Below are 25,758 nucleotides of genomic sequence, written 5' to 3' on the forward strand. Positions count from 1 at the left end.
CCACACAGCACAAGCAGCGGTGTGAGTGGTTCCGGCTGACCGGAAGACCGAAAGTGTAACACACCCTCGCTCTCCCCCCAGACCCGTGGCGTTTCAGCTGAAACCCAAAAATAGCAATTATGCGTCCTGTGGCTTTGAGGACAAGGGTAGGTGAACTTTTGAGGGCGAGAGTGGGAGAAAAACAGACAGGAAATGGCAGTTAGTAAGTTCCCTTTAACTATACATTTTATTTTGCATGGTCCTTACAGCAAGTAACAAAACTTAAGAGCATAGACTGGGGAATCAGACCTTGTGTAAATTCTGGATCTGCCATTAACTATGTAATTTTGGGAAGATTATTTAACTTCTCATATTTATTTAATAGAGACCGGGGATGGGGGTGGGGGGTCTCACTACGTTGGCCAGGGTAGTCTCGAACTCCTGGGCTCAAGCAACCCCCGCCCTTCGCCACCCACTCCCGGCCTCCCAAAGTTGTGGAATTACAGGCGTGAGCCACCTTGCCCGACCTACTTAATTTCTCTAAGCCTCAATTTTCTCAACTATAAAATGAGAATAGCGTTACTCCCAATTGTTGAGTTAAATTTTATGTAAATCGTCTAGTGTGGCCCGTGGTTTTTGGTAACGGGCAAAAGCAACAAGAAGCTATTATGATAAATGAGTGTAACAGTTTTATTTTTTATTTTTGAGACAAGGTCTCACCGTTGCCCAGGCTGGAGTGCACGGGTACAATCATGGCTCACTGCAGTCTCGACCTCCTGGGCTCAACTGACCACCTCAGCCTAGGGAGTAGCTGGGACTACAGGTAAATGTAACCACTTTAAAGCTGGAGCAAAGATGGCCGCGCGGTGGCTCACGCTGTAATCCCAGCACTTTGGGAGGCTGAGGCGGGTGGATCACCTGAGGTCAGGAGTTCTAGATCAGCCTGGCCAACATGGTGAAACCCCGTCTCTACTAAAAATACAAAAATTAGCCAGGCATGGTGGCAGGTGCCTGTAATCCCAGCCAACTAGGGAGGCTGAGGCAGAAGAATCGCTTGAACCCGGGAGGTGGAGGTTGCAGTGAACCGAGATCGCACCATGCACTCCAGCATGGGGGACAAGAGGGAGACTTCATCTAAAAAAAACAAAAAAAACAAAAACAAAAAAAACCAAAAAAGCTGGAACCAAGAATCTGCAGAGGTCAGTTTGAGTTCCTTTATACTCGTGGTGCTTAATAGGGACTTTACAGACCTTTTAATCTTTTTTCTTTCTTTCTTTCTTTTTTTTTTTTTTTTTGAGACAGAGCTTCGCTCTTGTTGCCCAGGCTGGAGTGCAATGGCGCAATCTCAGCTAACCGCAACCTCTGGCTCCCAGGTTCAAGCGATTCTCCTGCCTCAGCCTCCCGAGTAGCTGGGATTACAGACATGTGCCACCCCAGGCCCAGCTAATTTTGTATTTTTAGTAGAGACAGGGTTTCTCCATGTTGATCAGGCTGGTCTCGAATTCCCGACATCAGGTGATCCACCTGCCTCAGGCTCCCAAAGTGCTGGGATTATAGGCGTGAGCCACCACGCCCGGCGGAGACCTTTTAATCTTACAGATGAGGAATTTAAGGTCAAACAGCAAGTGCTGATGGTGATTTCTGAATCCAAGCCTGGTTCTCTTTTACCACACCGTGCTTTCTCTAGTAGAGTTCACTCCTGGTGTACTCCCCCATCACCTCAGAAAGAGGTGCTTGACTAGAATTTTAGCTCTCTGCTCCCTACATAAGCCCTTTGCCTCTAATTCCTATCCCAGCTCTCAACTCCCTTTATTCTTTCTCTTCCCTCTCCCTGATACATCTAGGACACAGGACTAGGTAAATTTCATCAAGTTTACTCAGTAAATATGGGAACACGGTCAGATTTTTAGTAAAGTATGCAGGGAAACTGACTTGGGGGTAGCCATCAGGCTGTCAGTAATTCCCATTAGTCCTGGAGGTGAGGATGGTTAGAGTTGGTTCTGAAGTTTCAGTGGTGATACAATCAAGGGTTGTAGAGGAAGAGGTGTCAGAAAAAGCAGTTTAATCAAGGTTTCCAGAGAGACCAGGTTTCCTGGGGAGGGCAGCTGATCTGAGTCACAAGCACCTCTATGGATCTTGGGTCCATCTTCTGATATGTTAGACACCCTGAAATACAAAGAGAAAGAGACAAGAGTGTGGGAGAGGAAGATAACTTGTGTGTGTGTGGTTGGGAGAAGGTAGTTAAGAATTTTAAAATGGCATTCAGAAAGGGTGTCAACAGGCAGAATTCTTCTCATGCCTCTGCACCAAAAGGGAAGGTGTATTGCAGGCAACAAAATGGTAGGTGCTCAAAAAGTATTGAATCAACTGTGTACCAATCACGGTATTGAGTTGATGCTCCAAAGGAAACAGACACTGACATCGTCCCTTTAATCATTCTACCTTGTCCTCTTTTGTTAGAATAGTAAAGGGATGGTAAAATAACCAGGCTACCCTGAGACGGTAACTCCTTATACTCATCCATCATTTACTGACTGCTTACTGTGTGCAATGCAGTGAGCTGGGTGCTGAGGGGATGCCGATCAATCAACTACCACATCATCACCTATGTAACTTGTATTGCAGTGGAGGAAGGAAGGAATGCTGAGTTATTCCATCCGCCCTCTGTAAGAAGCAAGCAAGCAAGTAAGCAAGTGCAAGAGCAAGCTAAGGCCAATTCATGAGTTACTGGTTCTTCTACAACTTCGGACTTGTGACTAGCATATGCCTTAGTATTGGGAAATTTTAATCCGTTAGTCAGCCTAGGAAACAGCTATTCTTTTTTTTTTTCTTTTTTTTTCTTGAGGTGGAGTCTTGCTCTGTTGCCCAGGCTGGAGTGCAGTGGCATGATCTCGGCTCACTGCAACCTCCTCCTCCTGGGATCAAGTGATCCTCCTGTCTCAGCCTCCCCAGTAGCTTGCCACCACACCCAGCTAACTTTTTTTTTGAATCAGAGTCTTGCTCTGTCACCAAGGCTTGAGTGCAATGGCGCTATCTTGGCTCACTGCAACTTCTGCCTCCCGGGTTCAAGTGATTCTCCTGCCTCAGCCTGCTGAGTAGTTGGGATTACAGGCGCCCACCACCATGCTCAGTTAATTTTTGTATTTTTAGTAGACAGGGTTTCACCATGTCAGGGTGGTCTCAAACTCCTTACCTCGTGATCTGACCACCTCAGCCTCCCAAAGTGCTGGGATTACAGGCATGAACCACTGCACCCAGCCTGTGTTTTGTTTTTTGAGACGGAGTTTCACTCTTGTTGCCCAGGCTGGAGTGCAATGGCACGATCTTGGCTCACTGCAACCTCCGACTCCCAGGTTCAAGTGATTCTCCTGCCTCAGCCTCCCGAGTAGCTGGGATTACAGGTGCCCGCCACCATACCTGGCTGATTTTTTGTATTTTTAGTAGAAATGGGGTTTCACCATGTTGGCCAGGCTGGTCTTGAACTCCTGACCTCAGGTGATCCACCCACCTCGGCCTCTCAAAGTGCTGGGATTACAGGTGTGAGCCACCATGCCTGGCTTGAAACATCTATTCTTAAAACTTGGGTTGTTGGCCGGGCGCGGTGGCTCAAGCCTGTAATCCCAGCACTTTGGGAGGCCGAGACGGGCGGATCACCAGGTCAGGAGATGGAGACCATCCTGGCTAACACAGTGAAACCCCGTCTTTACTAAAAAATACAAAAAAATAGCCGGGCGAGGTGGCGGGCGCCTGTAGTCCCAGCTACTCGGGAGGCTGAGGCAGGAGAATGGCGTAAACCCGGGAGGCGGAGCTTGCAGTGAGCCGAGATCGCGCCACTGCACTCCAGCCTGGGCGACAGAGCGAGACTCCGTCTCAAACAAAAAAACAGAAACAAAAACAAAAACCTGGGTTGTTGCCCCTCCACGCTAGAATACTACTGAACACCCAGTGCTATGCCTTCACTATACACTTAATTCCTAAAACAACTATGTCAAGTATACTCCCTTTAAAACAGGAAAATGATCCTTAAAGAAGTAAAAAAATTAGCTGGGCGTGGTGGTGCATGCCTGTAGTCCCAGCCACTCAGAAGGCTGAGGTGAGAGTTGCTGCAGCCCAGGAGTTGGGTGACAGTGAGCTATGATTGTGACACTGCACTCCAGCATGTACAACAGAGTGAGACCCCCGTCTCTAAAAAATAAAAAGGCTGGCCCTGGTGGCTCATGCCTGTAATCCCAGCACCTTGGGAAGCCAAGGCGGGCAGATCACCGAGGCCAGGAGTTTGAGGCTAGCCTGGCCAACATGGCGAAACTCCGTCTCTACTAAAAATGCAAAAATTAGCCGGGTGTGGTGGCGGGTGCCTGTAATCCCAGCTACGGGGGAGGCTGAGGCAGAATTGCTTGAACCAGGAGGTGGAGGTTGCAGTGAGCCGAGATCGCGCCATTGCACTCCAGCCTGGGCGACAAGAGCAAAACTCCATCTCAAAATAAATAAATACATACATACATACATACATACATACATACATACATACATACATACATAAAAAAAATCAGGCCAGGCGCAATGGCTCACGCCTGTAATCCCAGTAGTTTGGGAGGCCGAGGTGGGTGGATCACCTGAGGTCAGGAGTTTGAGACCAGCGTGACCAACATGGTGAAACCCTGTCTCTACTAAATACAAAAAAAAAAAAAAATTAGCCAGGCGTGGTGGCACATGCCTATAATCCCAGCTACTTGGGAGACTGAGGCAGAAGAATTGTTTGAACCTGGGAGGCAGAGGTTGCAGTGAGCTGAGATTTCGCCATTGCACTCCAGCCTGGGCAAAAAAGGGTGGTACTCCGTCTCAAAAAATAAATGAAAATAAAATCAATAAAATAAAATGCCACAATGTGGCCAGGAACGGTGCCTCATGTCTGTAATCCCAGGATTTTGGGAGGCTGAGGCAGGAGGACTGCTTGAGCCCAGGAGTTTGAGACCAACCTGGGCAACATAGCATGATCCTGTCTCTATTAAAAAAAAGCCACAATGGGAGAGAATGTTCAGCCACATTTGCTCAATGAGCAAAGAGGTGAAAGCTTTCTGTCAAGAGCATGGATAAATTGAACTTTGACTTTGAAAACAAAACTTTGGGCTCACCTAAAATCTCTACTAAGTTTTCCCTTCCCAGGACATCTCTTAGGGCTGTAGAAAAACAAGCAGACACTCCCACCCCAGCTCTTACACAACTGATTTGTCAGGGCAAAAGAGGAGATCTGCCAAACACAGGAGCCAGTCTAGGTAGGGATGTGTCCATTTAGGTTCCATGCTAAAGTAAAAAAAGGGAAGGACAAAGTACTCTAAAAGAAGGTCCTAGATAACATCTGTAGAAGAAAATACAGGTTGAGTATCCTTATTTGAAATATTTGAGACCAGAAGTGTCTGATTTTGAATCTTTTCAGATTTTGGAATATTTGCATTATAGTTACTGGTTGAGCATCCCTAATGTAAAAATCTGAAATCCTCCAATGAGCATTTCCTTTGAATGTCATGTTGGTGTCAGATTTTGGACTTTGGATTTGGCATGCTCAACCTGCATACAACTGAGGCCCACTTCTAAGTAATCAAGATTTCAAATCATTTCCTAATCACTTTTGCCCTTGGCAATGACTATTTTAAGTGTTGTCTCTTGTAGGTGCAAAGGACTGTTAGCCAGGGAGGAGGGAGAAACAGAGGAAAGGGATGCTGTCCGTCTCCTTTCTACCATTCCAACTGAAACACCCAAAGAAAAATGTAGCAAGTTTCAAGTCTTTTTCTCTCATCTCCCACAAATCATGTGGCAAAGGATTTGAGTAATTCTCAAAAATAAGGGGGCACAATGGGGATGAGGAAGGAACATTGCTGGAACAATCCAATTTACCATGACCCTGAACATGTCCAGGGTAGACTGGTTTAGCCAAGTCAAACATAAAAACCTGCAACCTGCATTTGTGTTTTCCTTTTGAGACGGAGTCTCGCTCTGTCACCCAGGCTGGAATGCAGTGGCACGATCTTGGCTCACTGCAACCTCTGCTTCCCGGGTTCAAGTGATTCTCCTTTCTCAGCCTCCCAAGTAGCTGGGATCACAGGTGCATGCCACCACACCTGGCTAATTTCCCGCCCCCCTCCCCGGAGACAGAGTCTTGCTCTGTCACCCAGGCTGGAATGCAGTGGTGCGATCATGGCTCACTGCAACCTCCGCCTCCCACGTTTAAGCAATTCTTCTGCCTCAGTCTTCTGAGTAGCTGGGATTACAGGCACGCACCACCACGCCCAGCTAATTTTTGTATTTTTAGTAGAGATGGGGTTTCACCATATTGGCCAGGCTGGTCTCGAACTCCTGACCTCATGATCCACCCGCCTCGGCCTCCCAAAGTGCTGGGATTACAAGCGTGAGTCACGGCGCCTAGCTCTAATTTTTGTATTTTTAGTAGACAAGGCTTTGTCATATTGTCCAGGTTGGACTCGAACTCCTATCTCAAGTGATCTGCCCGCCTCAGCCTCCCTAAGTGCTGTGATTACAAGCGTGAGCCAGGATGCCCAGCCTGTATTTGTGTTTCCTCACTTGACATTGAAGAACTCACTAGCCCCTCCACCCATATCTGTATTCTCAATTTTTGATTCTTCCCTAGGTGTGAACAAAGGATAGAAAAACATAAAATTTAAAAAAGAAAATATACGGTTGGCTCTGTCTGGGGATTCTGCATCTGTGGATTCAACCAACCACAGAACAAAAGTATTCGGGGGAAAGGTAATAAAAATAATTAAAAAGTAACACAAATTTCAAAACCGATACTGTATACAACTATGTACATAGCACTTACATCGTATTAGGTATTAGTAATCTAGAGATGATTTAAAATTTACTGGACGATGTGTGTAGGTTATATGCAAATACTATGCCACTGTATGTAAGGGACTTAAGCTTACAGTCCCTTGGGGTTGACTGTAACTGCAATTATCAACTTTTACATAGATGTTGGCCTTCTTATCTTCTTCCCCTCCAACTTGTAACTAAGCAAAGGCTTCTCCTTTCTTTCCCCAGCAATTAGTCAAAAGTAACTGATACTGTTTTACAGTGCACTTGCTTCTTTGCTTTAGAGTGCTTCTATTTCCTTCCACACGGGGAAGATAGGACATTTACTTAAGGGCCAATCTCTCTCTTACCGATGACCCTCTCATAGCCTTGCCTATGCAGTCTCAATGAATTATTACTCAGCAATTGTGAACAGCAGCTGACCGGACTTGTCCATACAGTTACTCATAAACAAGTATGAGAAACGCCCCAATACTCCAAAACCCACTCTGATGGTGTCTGCATTGCTATGTCTACATACATAACTCATCCCTGCTATACAAGATTGGCTTACATAAAAAAAAAGTAGGCAGAGGAAATTATGAATAACGTGCCCAGAAAACCTAATGAGGAAGTCTCAAAGCTGTTGCTTCTTTAGGGGTAATCAGGTGGGCAAGTCAAGGTCCCAAGAGACAAGGAAAAAAGGGTGAGCCAGATTCCAGTACAGTCGTACACCCTACATGCTGGGTGTGTTCCCAGGCCACTGCTAGTTAAGTGTCTGGTGATACATGCATGTACCTTCACGTAAGCAAAGCTATTTAGAGCCTTCTACCCTGCCAGTGACCCAGGCCTGGCCCAGAAGATGCAGTGACTATTCCTCTTTACCCCTTAAAGCCAGCATTCCAACCCAGCCTCATTGGGTTATGAACAAGGGATGGGGTAAGACAGAAGGGTTAAGTGTGGCTTCTGCACGACAGATTGCCAATATGCAGTAAGAAGGACAGATGTGGGCAAAGAATTGGCCAGAAGGATCCCCACCACCACCCCAAATCCGCAATTCTACGCTTGCTTTAAAAATGCTTCTTGGCTCACAGTTGCAGTCTTTTGAAGACATGCACAAAAAATTATTAATACAGTATATCCCACTTCACCAACCACTCCCTGAACATCTAGAACCCATCCATTGTCCCTTTCCAAAATTCAATTACACAAAGGATCAAACAGAAAACCCACAAGGCCATAAAGATCTTAGAGGCTCAGATTGCCTTCAGTGACGTTAAGTGCAGAAGTCAAAGGGGACATCTGGAAAAGATCAACATCAGGGGAAAAGTCAACCACACAACAAAGGAAGCCATACTTTATTAAACTGGAAAACAAAATATTGGGGACAAAGAGATTTTTTAAAAAAAGGAATGTCTGGAAGAGAGTAAAGTGCAAGTGGTCACGAAGTGGGTGGTCTGTGGTATCTCTGTATGTGCCTGAGAAATGTGTGGGCACACACACCACTACTCCCACCCACATACCCTTGGACCAGAAGCCAATACAACCGTATCTTCTGAGATATATCCAGGCTTTTCCTTCTGCATTCTCTAGTTGGTTTCACCTTCGGCCCTGGACAGTCATGTTGGGTCTTTGCTGGAGAAAACTTAGGTTTTTCCAACCATAGGCCTACTCCACAAAGCAGCAGTTTCAGCTCCTGAGAAGTTCCCTCCTATTTGCACTCACCAGGAAGCCAGGGGCCCTTGGTCCAAGCCCATCTCAAAGAAAAATGTCAAACCTTTCGAACTAGTTATTTTATTAAATGATATCAATACACATTTCAAAAGGATTTCATTGTTGTTGCTTCTAAAGCATGTACTTGTTTTGTTTTCACACTGAACACGTGAGAATATCAATCCAACATATCTATTTTAAATCTGAACAGGCGCCCCCGCCCATTTAAAAAAATAGTGGGGGATCTGGGGAAAGCAGTAATTTACAGCGGCTTCAAAACAGTAACAGCTGAAGCTCAATTCGGCAGGAACCGGTAACTTCAGGATTGAGAGTGAATATCCTGCGATTAGGAAGTTTATCGTATTCACATTATCTAGATAGATTTGCTGTACCCCATATATATCACAAACATTTTATTCCTGGTATTGGAAAGTATAAAAGTCCTATTCTCTGCTCATTTTCCCCTCCCTGGAATCAAACCAAATTCTGTTTACTCTCAACTTTTGAGAGGGAAGAGGGGAGCAGGGAGAGAGCTCTCATCTAAGCTGACTGAAGAGTAAACTCTTTCAAAATACTTAAGGACCCTATTTCTGATACTGTATCACTGAACTTTAAGTGGTACTAGTGTATTCACAACCCCTACCAATTCTCTGTCTGTGATTTTACAGTGAGTACCAAGGACCTTACAACTTCTCACATTCTGCTGCCATATGAATCATGTCCTTGCCAAGACACACTATGTTATGCTTTCTTTAAAAAATATCTTGTTTATTTGTTTGAACTCAGGTTGAAATACAAAAGTCAGAGCATGGTCACAGAGTTTTAAATCACAGACACAGAAAGAATAAAACCCCTTTCTTTCATGTTATGAATACCAGAACTGTCTTTTTTGTTTCACTATATCACATATATACACATTGTCATCTTCATTAACTGATGTAAATGTAAATTTTAAGATTTCCTTAAAATTAATAGCTGACAGTCTCATACAAATCCTCACTTCCATCCTAAAACAAACATATTGAGGATTTTGTGGCTTAAAAAACAAAAAAGTACCCCACAAAAACCCAACTCCTTAAAAGCTCATCTTTGAAACTGTACAACAGTCTTCCTTTCATGTATTAACCATCATTGAACTTTTGAGGACAATTATCCTGCCCCAACGTTCAGGAAGCCACTTGCCTGACATCCCCACATTTTCTGATAGAATTAAATGGTGAGAGAGCCTTTTCAAGTAAACACTACTTTTAGCTTAAACGAGAGCAGCAGAGAGAATTCACATTCTTTTATTCTAGAATGAAAAACATCCCATTTAATTTCTGAGAAAAAAAAAACCCTATTTCAATTTTGAAAGTAAAATATAATTTCCCCACCCCCACCCCATTTTCTCTTATGCTTTTCCCTAACAAATGTCTTAGGACTCAATATAACTATACTTTCTTTTCTTTGCTACACTACATACCCCATCCTACACATAAGATCGTGGTATCATGCATTTTTGTGGGGAGAGCTACAGGGCAGAGAGGGTCGAGGAAAGAAAGAACAGCTGGCTTTAAGACCAGACAGGCATTAGGAAGATGAATGACCTGCAGCATCCTAACCCCAGAACACATGGCGAGCCCAAATAAATAATAGAATAAATTACACAAAAACTCCCAAATCATGATGTGCATCTGGTTTATGCTGCTCTTTCTCTGAAAAGTAAGTTCATTCTGAGAATCATTTTCTGTCACTACATTGCCCACCCTCCCCCATCTGTAATATTCCACTGGAGGAAAAAGCAACCCCATACTTCCTATCGTTAGTTCTATACTAACTTGGAAGAAAATATGAAACTTGCTAGAATTCTCTGAAAAACTAAACACATACTGTTTTACTCATCTAACTGGAGATGATCAGTGTGTATGCCTTGGGGTAAGATACTAAATTAAAAAAAAAATTGGAGTAAAGCAACATTTACTTTTCAGTGTCCCTAGATATAAAGATATAAACACTCAAAGTACGATGATTGTCTATTTCCCAAGTACTAGATGTAGAAATACAAACAAATCTTTCAGTCCAGGGAGAAGGAAAGCACTTATCTCGCATGTAAAACAACTAAGGGCAGAAATGGTCTTTATTTCCTATTGGGAGCGAGAGGTGAGGGTGAGACTTGAGCCTTGAAATGGGATAGACACGTGTGTATAATATAAAGGAAAATGCTACTGAGTCTCCTCCTTTAAAATATCAAGAATAGGGGTGAATAACACAACTGAAGCAAGGGGAAAAGGAAGATAAAGACAAATATTTCTCTAATAGTTAACCTTTTTGAAAACCACCAATAAATAATCACTTACATTAGGGAAGCACCGTGGTAAAATTAATGTCTACTTCTTATATTTAAAAATGCAGGGATAATATTTCTGTTGCACCTTTGTATCAATAGTCAACTGTAGTGACTGTCTTTCTGGCCACAGCAGAAGAAAAACTGAGGGAGATAAAGAAAGTCAAAAAAGAAAAGCAAGAGGCATGAGCTTGGTGCAAGACATGTGAAACTACCTTGAAAACATTTCCTATTATCTTGTTTACAAAAAACAGGCAGGTCACGTCACACCATTAATGCTTCCTTTCCTAATTTTATATACTGTAGTCACTCCTTATTTTAACCTTGAGGCTGATTAAAAAAAGATTTTAGGAGAAGGGTAAAGAAAACTTCAACATGCCTTTAGAAACAAAACAAATAAACTTGACAGGTTCAAGATCTCCCACATTTCCTCCCTTGCAACATCTCTTGGCTGTTAGCAGGACACAGATACACAGGGAAGGGAGCCGAGCTGGCTACAGCACATTCTAAGCTGCAAAGAGAGGGAACAGGAATCCTTCCATTGACTACTCGATAAGCCAAGCCCAAAATAACATCCCAACATTGCACATGTGGTTATCTGTACTGATGGAAGTTTTATTTCAAATGTAATAATACTCTTCAATAGATGGGGTAAAATAAAGATTGTTTTCCTCCCCACTCCCCAACCCCCCAGCCAAATGAAGTGGCTTTGGTTGTGTTTCTTTACTTTTTTTTTTTCTTTTTTAATACAAACAACTTGGGGAAGGTAGATAAGTGCAATGGGAGGGAGGATTGAATTGAATAGTAAAACGTAAGCATATGTGATTTCTTACTTTGGAAGAGAGGCCCTTTGTTATAATTAAAAAAAAATCGAGAAAGAGAAAACAAATAAAAACAACAACAATAAACCAAACTCCTACTTCCAATGTTCTCTAGACTGTTCAAAATGCCTTTCCCTTGGTTTCCATCAGTACCTGGGAGGGAAGAATGGGCGTTTTGGTGCAAAGAACGGAGGGCCCCTAGCAAAAGGTGGCCTGGGTCTCTTTAAACTGTGAAACGGGTCTCTGCTGAGAAAAGGTTCCCTAGGCCGAAAGTCTGGCCGGGGACTCCGTAAGATCATACCACTCCGGCTGATGGTGTCTCTGTGTGAGGGACCCAAGGGGGGCCCACCGCTGCTGTTGCTGCCTCCCCCACCTCCTCCTCCATGGGGTGGGCCCAGGTGTTCCAGAGAATGGGAGGGTAGGGTCAGGCTCTCTCGTACACGGCTAAGGCCAGGGCCGTTGAGGTCCCGTTGGGTGGGGCCCCCGTGGTCCCTGGGTCCTGGGAGTACCCCAAAATGCTCAGCCAGGGTCCCTTGAAGGAGGGAACTGTGGTCCTTGGGAAATACTGCCACAGCCCCAGCCACTCCATGCTCTGCCAGTGGTGGGGTTGGGAAGGGTACAACTCCAGAGTGGTCAACAGGGGGTGGAGGAGGGGGTGGAGTAGAAAAGGGGACACCACTCCCACCACTGCTGCTATGTTCCCCAGGAGGGGGAGGAGGAGGTGGGGTAGGGAAAGGAATTCCACTGTGCTCTCCGGGAGGAGGGGGTGGGGCAGCATGGGCCAGGGCTGCCTCCTTTGTGAAGGGGTTCGAAAGATCCACAGAGGGTAGATGAGTGGGTGCATCTCGAGAGAAGATACCACCATGATCCTTAGGAGGGACAGGTGGGGCAGATGATGGCCCCACTGGCTCTCTCTGGAAGGGTGTCCCATGTTCCAAGGGGGATGGGGGAAGATGATGCTCAAATGTTGAATTGAAACTGTTGGAACGAAAGCTGCCGACACTCTCCTGAAATTGGGGTGCCCGTTCCTTGTATGGTGCTGTTTTAAAGCCAGTGAGGCCTCCGCTGCCCCCACCCCCAAGGGATGCCAACTCAGAGGCACTTGAAGGGCCATTGTCAAAAGAGCTACCTGATGTGCTCAGATCAAACCAACCCACCCTTGAAGCCTCACGCCCATGTCCTCTATTTCCCTTCCCAGGAACTCGGATGGACTCTACGGTCTGGATTGGCTCCCCTGACATCCTCCTATTGGATGCATTGTGATAACCCAAGGTTTCTATAGGGGCCCCCTTTTCTTCTGTGCTATCAGGCAAGTCTAAGCAGGAGGAGGAGACGCGCGTTTCTATGCGGTAGTGCTCTTCTTGTTGCTGCTGATCAGTGGTGGTCAAGGTGGGCTGGGTGAGGTTTGGGAGACTGACACCATCACCTGGAGTGCCCTTGCTGGGGGCCTGGCCAAAATGCTTATCATCTGAGGGCTTACGTGAGGCGTTTTTAAGCATATTCTTAAATTCAATCGTCGACGTGGTGGAAATGGTGGAGGCCAGAACTTTCTCCACGCCTGATGTGGGTGGGTGACCCGTGGGAGCGGCAAGGGTGTTCTGCGGAGAGAAAAGGGAACGATGTGGGACTGGGTGAGGAGAGTCTGGGTACTGCTTCTGTGGCAAACTGAGATGCCCAGTGGTAGATTGAGACAAGCTATTGTGGTTGGAGTCAGGGGTGAAAAATGAATCATTCTTACTCGGTGATGGTGACCGGTCAGACCCAGGTTCATTCCCTCTTACGCTGAAGGCACCAAATAGACCAGGGGAAGATGAGAGACGGTCACAGTTCTCACTAGAGTCCAGGAGGGCCCTTACAGATGGAGGGAAGGCAGACTTTACCCCAAATTCTTGGGCTCTGTGGCTATAACTGGACAGAATTGGCTGGTACTCGGTGGTATCAGACAGCTTGCTTGATTTCAGGATAGATTTGGCTGGTTTCTTCTCTAGGTTCATCATGGCAGAGGGTGGAGGCCCTGAATACTCAAAATCTCTGTAATCCTCATCTTCTTGGAAAGAAGTATCTGGGTAGAACTTTTCCTGTGAAGAGTCCATCAGGGAAGATGGTCTCTCCATTCCATCAGGAGGCTGCTTATAGGGAGATTCACTGCCCAGACCAAAGGGTCGATATGTAGATACAGAATTGGAGAGCTCTCGGGGGTAGCTTTCATCTCTCCCAGGGGGTGGTGATCTTGTACTGCTGGGTGTTGAGGAACCAGGGCTAATGATCTTAGAAAGCAGGGACATAGTATCTACACTGCTGGATGTGGGCTTGTCCATCATCTCATCCTGGGTGGGTGTCCCACTCCGTTCATCCCGTACAGGGGTTCCATCAATGTTGTCGATTGAGGTGCTAGTAGGGCCACGCTGGAAGTCTGAGGGATGACTCTCTGATGGGGCGCTGGACCCCAAACTGCTCAGGATTGGGATGTTTAAGTTTAAGCCACTGAAACCAGGATTACCTTTTAAGAAGTTGTGGATCTTCATTTCCAGGCTTGGGGAGGTGGACTCTGACTCCAGCTTTGGCTTGGAGACCTCTGAAGATTGGCACATGGTAACTTCAGTAGGTGGGGCAGCAGGGCTAGTATTGTGGGTAGCTGTAAACCCCAAAGAGTTGGACGGTAGTTTAAAAGTAGTGCTTGGGAGCCCTGGGCTTTGCCCAATTGAGGCCTTGCTGGCTGAGGTTGAAGAGACTTCAGAAGTTGATGAGTTAGGAGAATAGTTGAAGCTTTTGGAAATAAAAGGTTGGGCATTGGAGGGCAGATTTCTTCCCTTTATGGTAGAGACTGTGGTGTTGGCAGGGGAGGCTGAAGTGCTCTGTGAGGCAGCTTCACTGGCTGGAACTGGGTTCCCAGTAACACTCTGAAGTAAAGATGACAGGCCTGTAGAAACAAAGATTAGAGGAGTTAAAAAGAATAACTCCCTACCATGCAATGCAAACAATGTAGGCTAATCAGATATTCTCATTCATTTTGGTGAGAACCAGATAGACAAAGTGTAAGGCCAAAAGGAATCCAGACCAAACAAGCAATGGCTAAATGTCACAGAAAATACTGGGTCTATTTATCAATAAAGAGCAAATCACTGAAATGTTTCCAGTACAGTCCAGAAATAAGCCCAACATGGCACAATAAAAGGCAACAGGAAGGGGAAATTTTAGTGTCAGAATCATTCATAGTTTAAGTTAGGCAAAGCAGGAAAAGAAAGGAGGCAAAATTATTCTTCAAACAACACTTTAAGCCAGTATTTCTTAATGTTTGATCTGTGGAAATGTTTCTCTAAAGATCTGTTCTACCTTTCCTGTCCAACCTTCAAACCACAGTTATCTCTAATAATATACATTGTTATTTTCAAGAGGGAGACAGGGAAATGCAAATATCAGAAATTTATCTGAACAGGAAACATCTTTTTCAAGAAGCATCTCTTGGTAGACTGTTGTTACTTTTTGGAAAACAATGCTTTCAACCATCCGTTTTGGTTGTAAAATGTATCTATAATAAACATATACCACAAAGACTTACAAAGACAGACCACCAGGGACACTGGTCCTTTCACAAGAAAACACACAATCCCCATTTTATAGCATGGAAAATCCAAGGATTATTTAGTCCAGATTGACAAGGATGAAATTCAACTGTGTTCACTGGCAGTCAAAACTTTCTCAGAAGCACTGAGAAAGAATTCTTCGGGGTAAAGACTGAAGTTCAATAAAGCAAACTGCTCCTGTAGAAAATTTTTTAGAAAAATATTTGACAAAAAGATAACAGAAGGTTCTATAAATTCAATCTTTTTTTTTTTTTTTTTTTTTTTTTGAGACAGAGTCTTGCTCTGTCACCCAGGCTGGAGTGCAGTGGCACGATCTTGGCTCACTGCAAGCTTCACCTCCCAGGTTCACGCCATTCTCCTGCCTCAGCCTCCCGAGTAGCTGGGACTTTAGGCGCCCGCCACTACGCCTGGCTAATTTTTTGTATTTTTTTTTAAGTAGAGATGGGTTTCAACGTGTTAGCCAGGATGTTCTCAATCTCCTGACCTCGTGATCCGCCTGCATCGGCCTCCCAAAGTGCTGGGACTACAGGCGTGAGCCACCACGCCCGGCCTTCAATCATATTTTTTAAAAATTTACCCAATTTCTTGTCACAAATGAAAACTTTTGGCTGGGCATGGTGGCTGCCTGTAATCCTAGCATTCTGGGCGGCAGAGGCAGGAGGACGGCTTGAGGCCAGGAGTTTGAGACCAGACTGGGCAACATAGTGAGAATCTGTCTCTAAAAAAATTTTAAAAATCAGCTGGGCATCATGGCGCATGCCTGTAGTCCTAGCTACTCAGGAGGATGAGGCTGGAGGATCACTTGTGCCCAGTTCAAGGTTACAGTAAACTATGACTGTGCCACTGCACTCCAGCCTGGGGGACAAAATGAGTCTCTGTATTTAAAAATAAATTTAAAAAATTTTAATATACATTTCACCCAAATTTATAGCTTTTAGTCACTGAATACACTAAAATTTTTCCTTAGTAATTATATGATTAAAGAAAATACTTCATGTGATACTTCAATTAATGTTTCCTCAAAATTTCAATTTTAACCCATATTCTAACAGAGTTAAGGTCTAAAGAATTTCAAGTCCCCTCCATCCTTGTAACATTTTAAAGCCATTTCTAAATAATGTTGTATGGTCTTTATTATTATCTAATATTCAACAATATCCAAAAAACTGAAATAATGTTTAGTTATGATCCTCCTGAAGAAAAAAAAAAAATCCATGTTTCATTCCAAAGAGTTCCCTAGCCACATAATTAATCCCTCCTAATAGTTTCCTTTTTTTTTTCTTTTTTCTTTTTTTAAGAGACAGGCTCTTGCTCTGTCACCCAGGCTGGAGTAGAGTGGTGCGATCATAGCTCACTGTAACCTCAACCTCTTGGGCTCAAAAGATTTTCCTGTCTTAGCCTCCCAAGTAGCTGGGACCACAGGTGTGTGTCACTATGCCTAGCTAACTTTTTTATTATTGGTAGAGATAAGGTCTCACTATGTTGCCCAGGCTGGTCTCAAAATCTTGGGCTCAAGTGATTGTCCCACTTCAGCCTCCCAAAGTGCTAAGATTACAGGCATGAGCCACCATGCCCAGCCTGATTTAATTCTTAGTAATCATTGTTCTCACAAAATCCAGAAGTCCTCAAACACTAGAATGTGATATATGATAATGTAATATGATTTTTAGAAGATATTTCAGCATATTTTTCAGATATTTTGGGATAACTTCTTCAAAAGAACATCTTTTACAGATAGATATACTACTCAAATTTCTGGTAATAGATAAAATTGTCTCTCACCACTAAATATTACTTTTCTCCAATTCTCCAATCTTTTTTTTTTTTTTTTAAATTATTTTTAAAAAGTCTTATAAGAGATGGGGATTTTGCTATATTGATCAGGCTGGTCTCAAACTCATGGCCTCAAGTGATTCTCCCATCGTGGCCTCCCAAAGTGTTAGGATTACAGGCATGAGCCACTGTGCCCAGCCAAAAGTTTTCTCTTTAATCATAACAAGTCATACTCTGCTCCTTTGCCCACTGAAGTCTCTCTTTTTTTTTGAAATGGAGTTTTGCTCTTGTTGCCCAGGCTGGCTCACTGCAACCTCTGCCTTCTGGGTTCAAGCGATTCTCCTGCCTCAGCCTCCCAAGTAATTGGGGTTACAGGCGCAAGCCACCACGCCCAGCTAATTTTTTGTATTTTGTTTTTTTTTGAAAGACAGGTTTACCCAGTTGGCCAGGCTGGTCTTGAACTCCTGACCTCAGGTGATCCACCCCTCCCAAAGTGCTGGAATTACAGGCATGACCCACCACACTGGGCCTGAAGTCTCTCTCTTTTGTGTTGTAAATCCGTCAATATCTAGGGCTGTGGATGACACAATCAGAACAAAGTTCTGGGATTTCGTTAACAGTCTTTGAGGAAATACATCTATTTAAGTTGCTAGATACAATCCTTTTAAAAGTCAAAGAGAATTCCACATTCCATAAGGAACCGAGTTCTGTTCAAATTTTGTCTCATCAGAAAATCCACATAGGCCAGGCGCGGTGGTTCACACCTGTAATCCCAGCACTTTGGAAGGTTGCAGTGAGCCGAGATCACACCACTGCACTCCAGCCTGGGCAAGAGGGCAAGCCCCTGTCTCAAAAACAAACAAACAAACAAATAAATAAATAAAAAGGGAGAAAGCATGAACATGTCAAACTCTCAAATTGTCCCTGATATTAGTAGTACAACATGTGCTGCAGTCATCATCAATTCTTTATTGCTGATGCCAATAGATAGGGGCTGTGGATTATTAATAATACTTAGTTCTGTGTAACAAAATTCTTCTGTATCTCAAGAGAAAGCTCACTATAATATGCTTGAATGATCCACTTACATAACAGTTTAGGAAACTGTTTTACACCATTCCTTTCATAGAGAGCAGGGTTTCTCAACCTCAGCACTAGACACTTTGGGCTAGATAATTCTTTATTGTTGGGGGCTGTCTCACACATTGTAGGATATTTAGGAGCATCCTCCTAAAGGCATCCTCCTAAGTAGCAGCCCTACCATTACCCCAGTTGAGACAACTAAAAAGGTCTCCAGATATTGCCAAGTGTCCTCCCTGGAGGCCTTTGGTTGAGACTACTGATACGGAGTAAATCACTACACTAAATATACTGTCCTGGTATTTGTAATTCATTTTGTAATTATATTATGGTACTTAAAAAGGGTTTCGTTGGTATCTGGAGTGTAAGAGAGTAGAGAGTAGGAAAGATTTATGAAAAAAGTTTAGAAACAGGCAGTGTCATGCACAAAACATAATTAGTACACTTGAACAGAAAGGGTCAAATGAGAGAGATTATAGGTAGTTGAAAACAAAAATACTACATCTAAGACTCTAGTGATCCTCCTGCCCTAGCCCCCTGAGTAGCTGGAACTACAGGCATGCACCACTATGCCCAGCTTATTATTATTATTTTTTTTGAGACAGAGTTGTTCTTTCGCCCAGGCTGGAGTGCATTGGCATGATCTCTGCTCACTGCAACCTCCACCTCCCGGGTTTACACTACTCTCCTGCCTCAGCCTCCCAAGTAGCTGGGACTACAGGTGTCCGCAACCATACCGTCTAATTTTTTGTATTTTTAGTAGAGTCAGGGTTTCACTGTGTTAGCCAGGATGGTCTTGATCTCCTGACCTCGTCATCTGCCCACCTCGGCCTCCCAAAGTGCTGGGATTACAGACATGAGCCACTGCACCTGGCGCTAATGTTTAATTCTGTTGTAGAGACGGGGTTTCACTATGTTCCCGAAGCGTCATAAAAAAATTTTTTTTTTTTTGGGAGACTGAGTCTTTCTCTGTCGCCCATGCTGGAGTGCAGTGTTGTAATCCCGGCTCACTGTAATCTCAGCACACTACACGTGTGCGTCACCACACCCGGCTAATTTTCATATTTTCAGTAGAGATGGCATTTCACCATGTTGGCCAGGCTGGTCTTGAACTGCTGACCTTAGGCGAGGAGCCTCCCAAAGTGTTGTGATTACAGGTGTGAACGACCGTGCCTGGCCAAATTTTTTGATAATAGATGGACCTTTCCTATTGTCTTTAGCTTTGGTTAACATTAAAATTAATAAAACTCAACATATATAAACCTGTATTAAAAGCTGGGACTAATGCAGCCCCTAGGGTGTCATGGTGTAGGTGAAATAATACTGAACTCCAGTCAAGAAATCTGGCTTTCAGTCTCGGTTCATATTGAATAGAAAGGTATGTGACCATAAGCAGGTCTTACCACCTTACTGAGCCTAGTTTCTTTACCTGAAAAGTAAGGGATTAGACTAGATAATACTTTGTCTCTTTCAGCTTTGACATTTTATAATTCTTCAGATGTTAGCTCATAGATGATAAATATAAAAATAATAGGATGGGCGCAGTGGCTCACGCCTGCAATCCTAGCACTTTGGGAGGCTGAGGTGGGCGGACTGCCTGAGGTCAGGAGTTCGAGGCCAGCCTGGCCCAACATAGTGAAAGCCCGTCTCTACTAAAAATACAAAAATTAGCTAGATGTGGTGGCGGGTGCCTGTAATCCTAGCTACTTGGGAGGCTGAGGTTGCAGTGAGCCGAGAGTGGGCCATTGCTTTCCAGCATAGGTGACAAGAGTGAAATTTCGTCTCAAAAAAAAAAACAAAAAACAAAAAACAAAACAAAAAAAAGAATGACTACCAGGCAGGGTGGCTCACGCCTATAATCCCAGCACTTTGGGATGCTGGGGTGGGTAGATCACTTGAGGTCAGGAGTTGGAGACCAGCCTGGCCAACATGGAGAAACCCCATCTCTACTAAAAATATAAAAATTAGCCAGGCATGGTGGTGCAGGCCTGTAATCCCAGCTGCTAGGGAGGCTGAGGCAGGAGAATCACTTGAACCAGGAGGTGAAGGTTGCAGTGAGCTGCGATCGCTCCACTGCACACCAGCTGGGTAACAGAGTGAGACTCCATCTCAAAAATAAAAAATAAATAAATAAATAAATAAATAAAAATAATAATGAATTAACTGTGTTATACATTTTATGGCTCTGGATTCCTCAGAAATGGAATCCAGGATTAATTTAAGCCAGAGACAAACATTCACAATTCGAGTCCCTCTGGCACATGTCAGTTACCTTGCAGTGCAGGGGCTGACTGTGTCTGGGTTTTGGAAAGTGCAGACAGAATGCTCTCTGGGGTGATCTCCACCTTGGAGAGGATATTTGCCAGAGAGTTGTGAGATGTTGTCGTGGCAGGTGCAGGTGTTTTCAGGCCACTGGTGAGATTGCTGGGGCTGGTGGGAGTTCCTGGAGAAGGTCTTGATGCAGGACTGACCCCTGGTGGCAGAAAGATGAACTCAAGAAAATGCAATTCAAAATGACTTCAATTCCCGATAATTTCCACTCACTTCAATGAGTTTGACATAATTAACAGGAATTCTTCTGTGGTTGATCCACAAATGGTCCATCATAACATGACATGTACAAAAAAAAAAAAAAAATCTGAAAAGATTAAGATTATCTCCTTTTACTTGGAACACCATTAAAACAAACAAGTATCAGCCAGGCGAGGTGGCTCACACTTGTAATCTCAGCACTTTGGAAAGCCAAGGCAGTCGGATCACCTGAGGTCAGGAGTTCGAGACCAGCCTGACCAACATGGGGAAACCTCATCTCTACTAAAAATAAAAAATTAGCCGGTGTGGTGGCAGGCGCCTATAATCCCAGCTACTTGGAAGGCTGAGGCAGGAGGTGAACCCAGGAGGTGGAGGTTGTGGTGAGACAAGAGTTGAGACAGAGTGAGACTCCATCTCAAAAAAACAAACAAGTATTAAGTGACCTGCATAGTTTTGAGAGCCCCAATATTTCTTATTTATTTTTAAAAAATAGAAACAGGGTCTTGCTATGTTGCCCAGCGTGGTCTTGAACTCTTGACCTCAAGTGATCCTCCCACCTTGGCTTTCCAAAGTGCTGGCAATTACAGGCATGTGCCGCCACACCTGGACAATATTTCTTTTTTCTCCACCAAATGGCACCTACAGCTTAGAGCACTGTAGGTGCTCAATAAATACTGCTGGCTGACTGGACGCTGAGAGCCACTACAGTTGTATAACTCAGTCACTGCATAATTTTATGTGACTGGTAAATTATGTGCTTTTTTTTTTTTTTTTTGCGGGGGGGACAGAGTCTGGCTCTGTCACCCAGACTGGAGTGCAGTGGCGTAATCTTGGCTCACTGCAAGCTCCACCTCCTGGGTTCACGCCATTCTCCTGCCTCAGCCTCCCGAGCAGTTGGGACTACAGGCGCCCGCCACCAGGCCCGGCTAGTTTTTTGTATTTTTAGTAGAGACGGGGTTTCACTGTGTTAGCCAGGGTGGTCTCGATCTCCTGACCTCGTGATCCGCCCACCTCGGCCTCCCAAAGTGCTGGGATTACAGGCGTGAGTCACTGCGCCCGGTAGTTATGTGCTTTTGAAACAGCTTTTAAAATGAGATTATTTAAGAAATTTCCTTTATATTTTTACATTTTAAAACACTGGGTTGATCTTTAACTGGAACTAAAATATATAAAGAGAAAAACATTTGATATTTAAAAAAAGATAAGGCTGGGCGCGGTGGCTCAAGCCTGTAATCCCAGTACTTTGGGAGGCCGAGGCGGGTGGATCACGAAGTCAGGAGATCGAGACCATCCTGGCTAACATGGTGAAACCCCGTCTCTATTAAAAATACAAAAAACTAGCTGGGCGTGGTGGCGGGTGCCTGTAGTCCCAGCTACTCGGAGGCTGAGGCAGGAGAATGGCGTAAACCCGGGAGGCGGAGCTTGCAGTGAGCCGAGATCGCGCCACTGCACTCCAGCCTGGGTGACACAGCGAGACTCCATCTCAAAAAAAAAAAATAAAAAAAAAAAATAAATAAATAAATAAATAAATAAATAAATAAAATAAAAAAAGATAAAAAATATGAACAGATATTTCACAAAGAAATATAAGTGATAAGCAAAGGAAAAAATTTTTAACATCTTTCATAGAAGAAATGGAAATTAAACAACTTTTTAAGGTTGGATTTGTAGACTCCACAAGGCAAGTAACTGGAGAAGGTAAGGAATTACAGAAACTTTCATATATTAGTCATATAAAATAGCACTTTTTTGGATATCAATTTAGTCATAATATATTAAAAGACTTTATTTATTTTTATTTAGTTTTTGAGACATGGTTTCACTGTGTTGCTCAGGCTGGAGTGCAGTGGCTATTCACAGGCGTGGTTACAGTGAACTACACAGCCTGGAATTCCTGGCTTCAAATGATCTTCCTGCCTTTGCCTCCTGAGTAGCTGGGACTACACGGTATCCCACCATGCCTGGCAAAATTTATTTAAAAAATTTCAGGCTGGGTGCAGTGGCTCAAGATTGTAATCCCAACATTTTAGGAGGCCAAGATGGGAGGAACGCTTGAGCCCAAGAGTTCAAGATCAGCCTGGATAACGTAGTAAGATGCTGTCTCTATCAAAAAACCCACAAAACTTAGCCAGATGTGGTGGCGTACACCTGTGGTCTCAGCTACTCAAAGGCTCAGGTGAGAGGATCACTTGAACCCGTAAGTTTGAGGTTACAGTGAGCCATGATTGCACCACTGCACTCCAGCCTGGGTGATGGAGTGAAACAAAATAAATAAATAAACGGCCGGGCATGGTGGCTCACGCCTGTAATCCCAGCACTGTAGGAGGCTGAGGCAGGCGGATCATGAGGTCAGGAAATCAAGACCATCCTGGCTAACACAGTGAAACCTCGTCTCTACTAAAAATACAAAAAAATTAGCTGGGCGTGGTGGTGGGCACCTGTAGTCCCAGCTACTCTGGAGGCTGAGGCAGGAGAAGGGCGTGCACCCGGGAGGCGGAGCTTGCAGTGAGCTGAGATCATGCCACTGAACTCCAGCAGTCTGGGGCACAGAGCGAGACTCTTTCTCAAAAAATAAAAAAAATAAAAAATAAATAAATAAAAATAATTAATTAATAAAATTACATTAAAAAGTTTTATATACTTAGCTCTTTCAAAGGGTTATTCATAAAAATTTTATCATTTACAGTATTCTTTTTTTTTTTTTTTGAGACAGAGTCTTGCTCTGTCGCCCAGGCTGGAGTGCAGTGGCTCGATCCTGGCTCACTGCAACCTCTGCCTTCTGGGTTCAAATGATACTCATGCCTCAGCCTTCTGAGTAGCTGGGATTACAGGTACGTGCCACCACAGCTGGCTAATTTTTTCTTTTTTTTGAGACGCAGTCTTGCTCAGTCGCCCAGGCTGAAGTGCAGTGGTGTGATCTTGGCTCACTGCAACCTCCACCTCCCAGGTTCAAGTGATTGTCCAGGCTCAGCCTCCCAGGTAGCTGGGACTACAAGCGCATGCCACCATGCCTGGCTAAATTTTATATTTTTAGTAGACAGGGTTTCACCAAGTTGGCCAGGCTGGTCTCGAACTCCTGACTTCAGGTGATCCGCCTGCCTTGGCCTCCCAAAGTGCTGGGATTACAGGCGTGAACCACCACGCCTGGTCTAATTTTTGTTTTTTTTAGTAGAGATGGGGTTTCGCCATGTTGTCCAGGTTGGTCTTGAACTCCTGGCCTCAAGTGATCCACCCGCCTCCACCTCCCAAAGTGGTGGGATTGCAGGCGTGAGCCACCACACCTGGCCCTACAGTATTCTTCGTAACAGTAAAAAACTGGAAACATACTAAGTGCCTAATAATAAAGGATTAGATAAGTTACCAAATGCTATGCAGCTATTAAAAATGATGTAGATAAATATTTAATGATTCATAAAAAGTCAAGATATGTAATTAACTTTTAAATAGCTAGTTTTGAAACAGTATATGCAACATACTTAAATTACTTTTTAAAAAATTGTTACAAATACTTAATTCTCCAAAATATTCATATACACATATACTCTTAAGGGTAAACACAAGTGGTTCCTTTGGGGTAACGGGATTATAGATACTTATTAAATTTTTTTTTCATTTTTTTATTTAGAGATAGGGTCTCACTATATTGCCAAGGCTGGTCTCGAGCTCCTGGCCTTAGATAATCTACCATCTCAGCGTCCCAACGTGCTGGGATTACAGGCATGAGCCACCACACCTGGCCTAGATATTTACTTCATTCTCTTTGCTTATTTTCTAATTTTTCTATAATGACCCATTATTGGATTGTTTTATTTTTTAATTTAACAACTAATTTAGCTGGGTGCGCTAGCTCACGCCTCTAATCCCAGCACTTTGAGAGGCCAAGATGGGTGGATCACCTGAGGTCAGGAGTTCGAGACCAGTCTAGCTAACATGGTGAAATCCCATTTCTACCAAAAATACAAAATTAGCCGGGCATGGTGGCACATGCCTGTTGTCCTAGCTATCTGGGAGGCTGAGGCAGAACTGCTTGAACCTGGGAGATGGAGGCTGCAGTGAGCCGAGTTTGCACCATTGCACTCCAGCCTGGGTAACACGACTGAAACTCTTATCTCAAAAAAAAAAAGAAAAAAAAAATTAATTAATTAAAAAAAAATAAATGACAGACCGGGCACTGTGACTCATGCCTGTAATCCCAGCACTTTGGGAGGCCAAGGGTGGGTGTATCACCTGAGGTCAGGAGTTCGAGACCAGCCTGGCCAACTTGGTGAAACCCTGTCTCTATTGAAAATACAAAAATTAGCCGGGTGTGGTGGCAGGTGCCTGTAATCCCAGCTACCTGGGAGGCTGAGGCAGGAGCATCACTTAAACCCAGGAGGCAGAGGTTGCAGTGAGCCAAGATTGCACCACTGTCCTCTTGCCTGGGAGACAGAGCGAGACTCTGTCTAAACAACAACAACAGCAACAACAACCACCACCCCTCCCCAAAACAGATTATGATTCAATTTAAAAAGATGGAAACTAATTTTTTATCCTCTTTACTGGGCTTACTTACCAGTATTTTTCATGACTGACGTCAAACTGCTAAGGATGGAACTGATCTTTGCCAGATCCACATTAGCCAGGTTTGGCAAAGCCAATGCTGGGGAAGGGGAAAGAGAAGTATTCACAGGCTTTGGAAGAGGTGGAGTTGCCGTCACGGTCACAGGCACTGGGGTACATGAAGAGGCCTTTGAGATATTTTCTGTTGGCTTTGTAGGTACAGAAGTGGATACAGCTGACTTCTCTGCAGGTTTTTCCTTCCTGTCCTCGACTGTTTCAACAAAGAAAAGATATATTACATCCTATTACTTTCCAGACTTTGCTTCCTATATGAAATAACATGTCCTAATATTTCCGGATTTGGGGGAAAAGGCACTACTTTAGAGAAAACAACGACTCACTTCATGCTTTTCTGAAAAAGTCATACTCTTTGTAATTTATGATAATTCCCACCTTTAATATCTGCTTAAAAGCAATTTCCAGCTGGGGACAATGGCTTACACGAGGTCAGGATTTCGAGACCAGCCTGGTCAATATGGTGAAACCCTGCCTCCATAGAAAATACAAAAAATTAGCTGGTTGTGGTGGCAGGCATCTATAATCCCAG

At 44.0% G+C, this 25,758-nt stretch overlaps 1 protein-coding gene across 18 annotated transcripts in view; it reads right to left on the minus strand.

Moving 5' to 3' along the window:
- Positions 1-1,833: 1,833 nt before the first annotated feature.
- RPRD2 (regulation of nuclear pre-mRNA domain containing 2) overlaps positions 1,834-25,758 on the minus strand; it is a 125,343-nt gene continuing 101,418 nt past the window's right edge. For 2 of the 18 annotated variants that reach the window (XM_073996513.1, XM_073996505.1), the window contains 4 exons: positions 25,165-25,422; positions 20,353-20,553; positions 13,382-14,563; positions 1,834-2,145 (listed from right to left, as the gene is read on the minus strand). In XM_073996513.1, coding sequence (XP_073852614.1) covers positions 2,045-2,145; positions 13,382-14,563; positions 20,353-20,553; positions 25,165-25,422 — 1,742 coding nt within the window. In that variant the 3' untranslated portion in view covers positions 1,834-2,044. Of the gene's footprint in view, positions 2,146-8,564; positions 14,564-15,202; positions 15,405-20,352; positions 20,554-25,164; positions 25,423-25,758 lie in introns of those variants that run through there. The other 16 variants (XM_045364458.2, XM_045364456.2, XM_015457753.3 and 13 more) reach the window with 10 other exon arrangements.

Source organism: Macaca fascicularis, chromosome 1 (assembly GCF_037993035.2).
Source record: "Macaca fascicularis isolate 582-1 chromosome 1, T2T-MFA8v1.1".
In the NCBI taxonomy this organism is placed as follows: domain Eukaryota; kingdom Metazoa; phylum Chordata; class Mammalia; order Primates; family Cercopithecidae; genus Macaca; species Macaca fascicularis.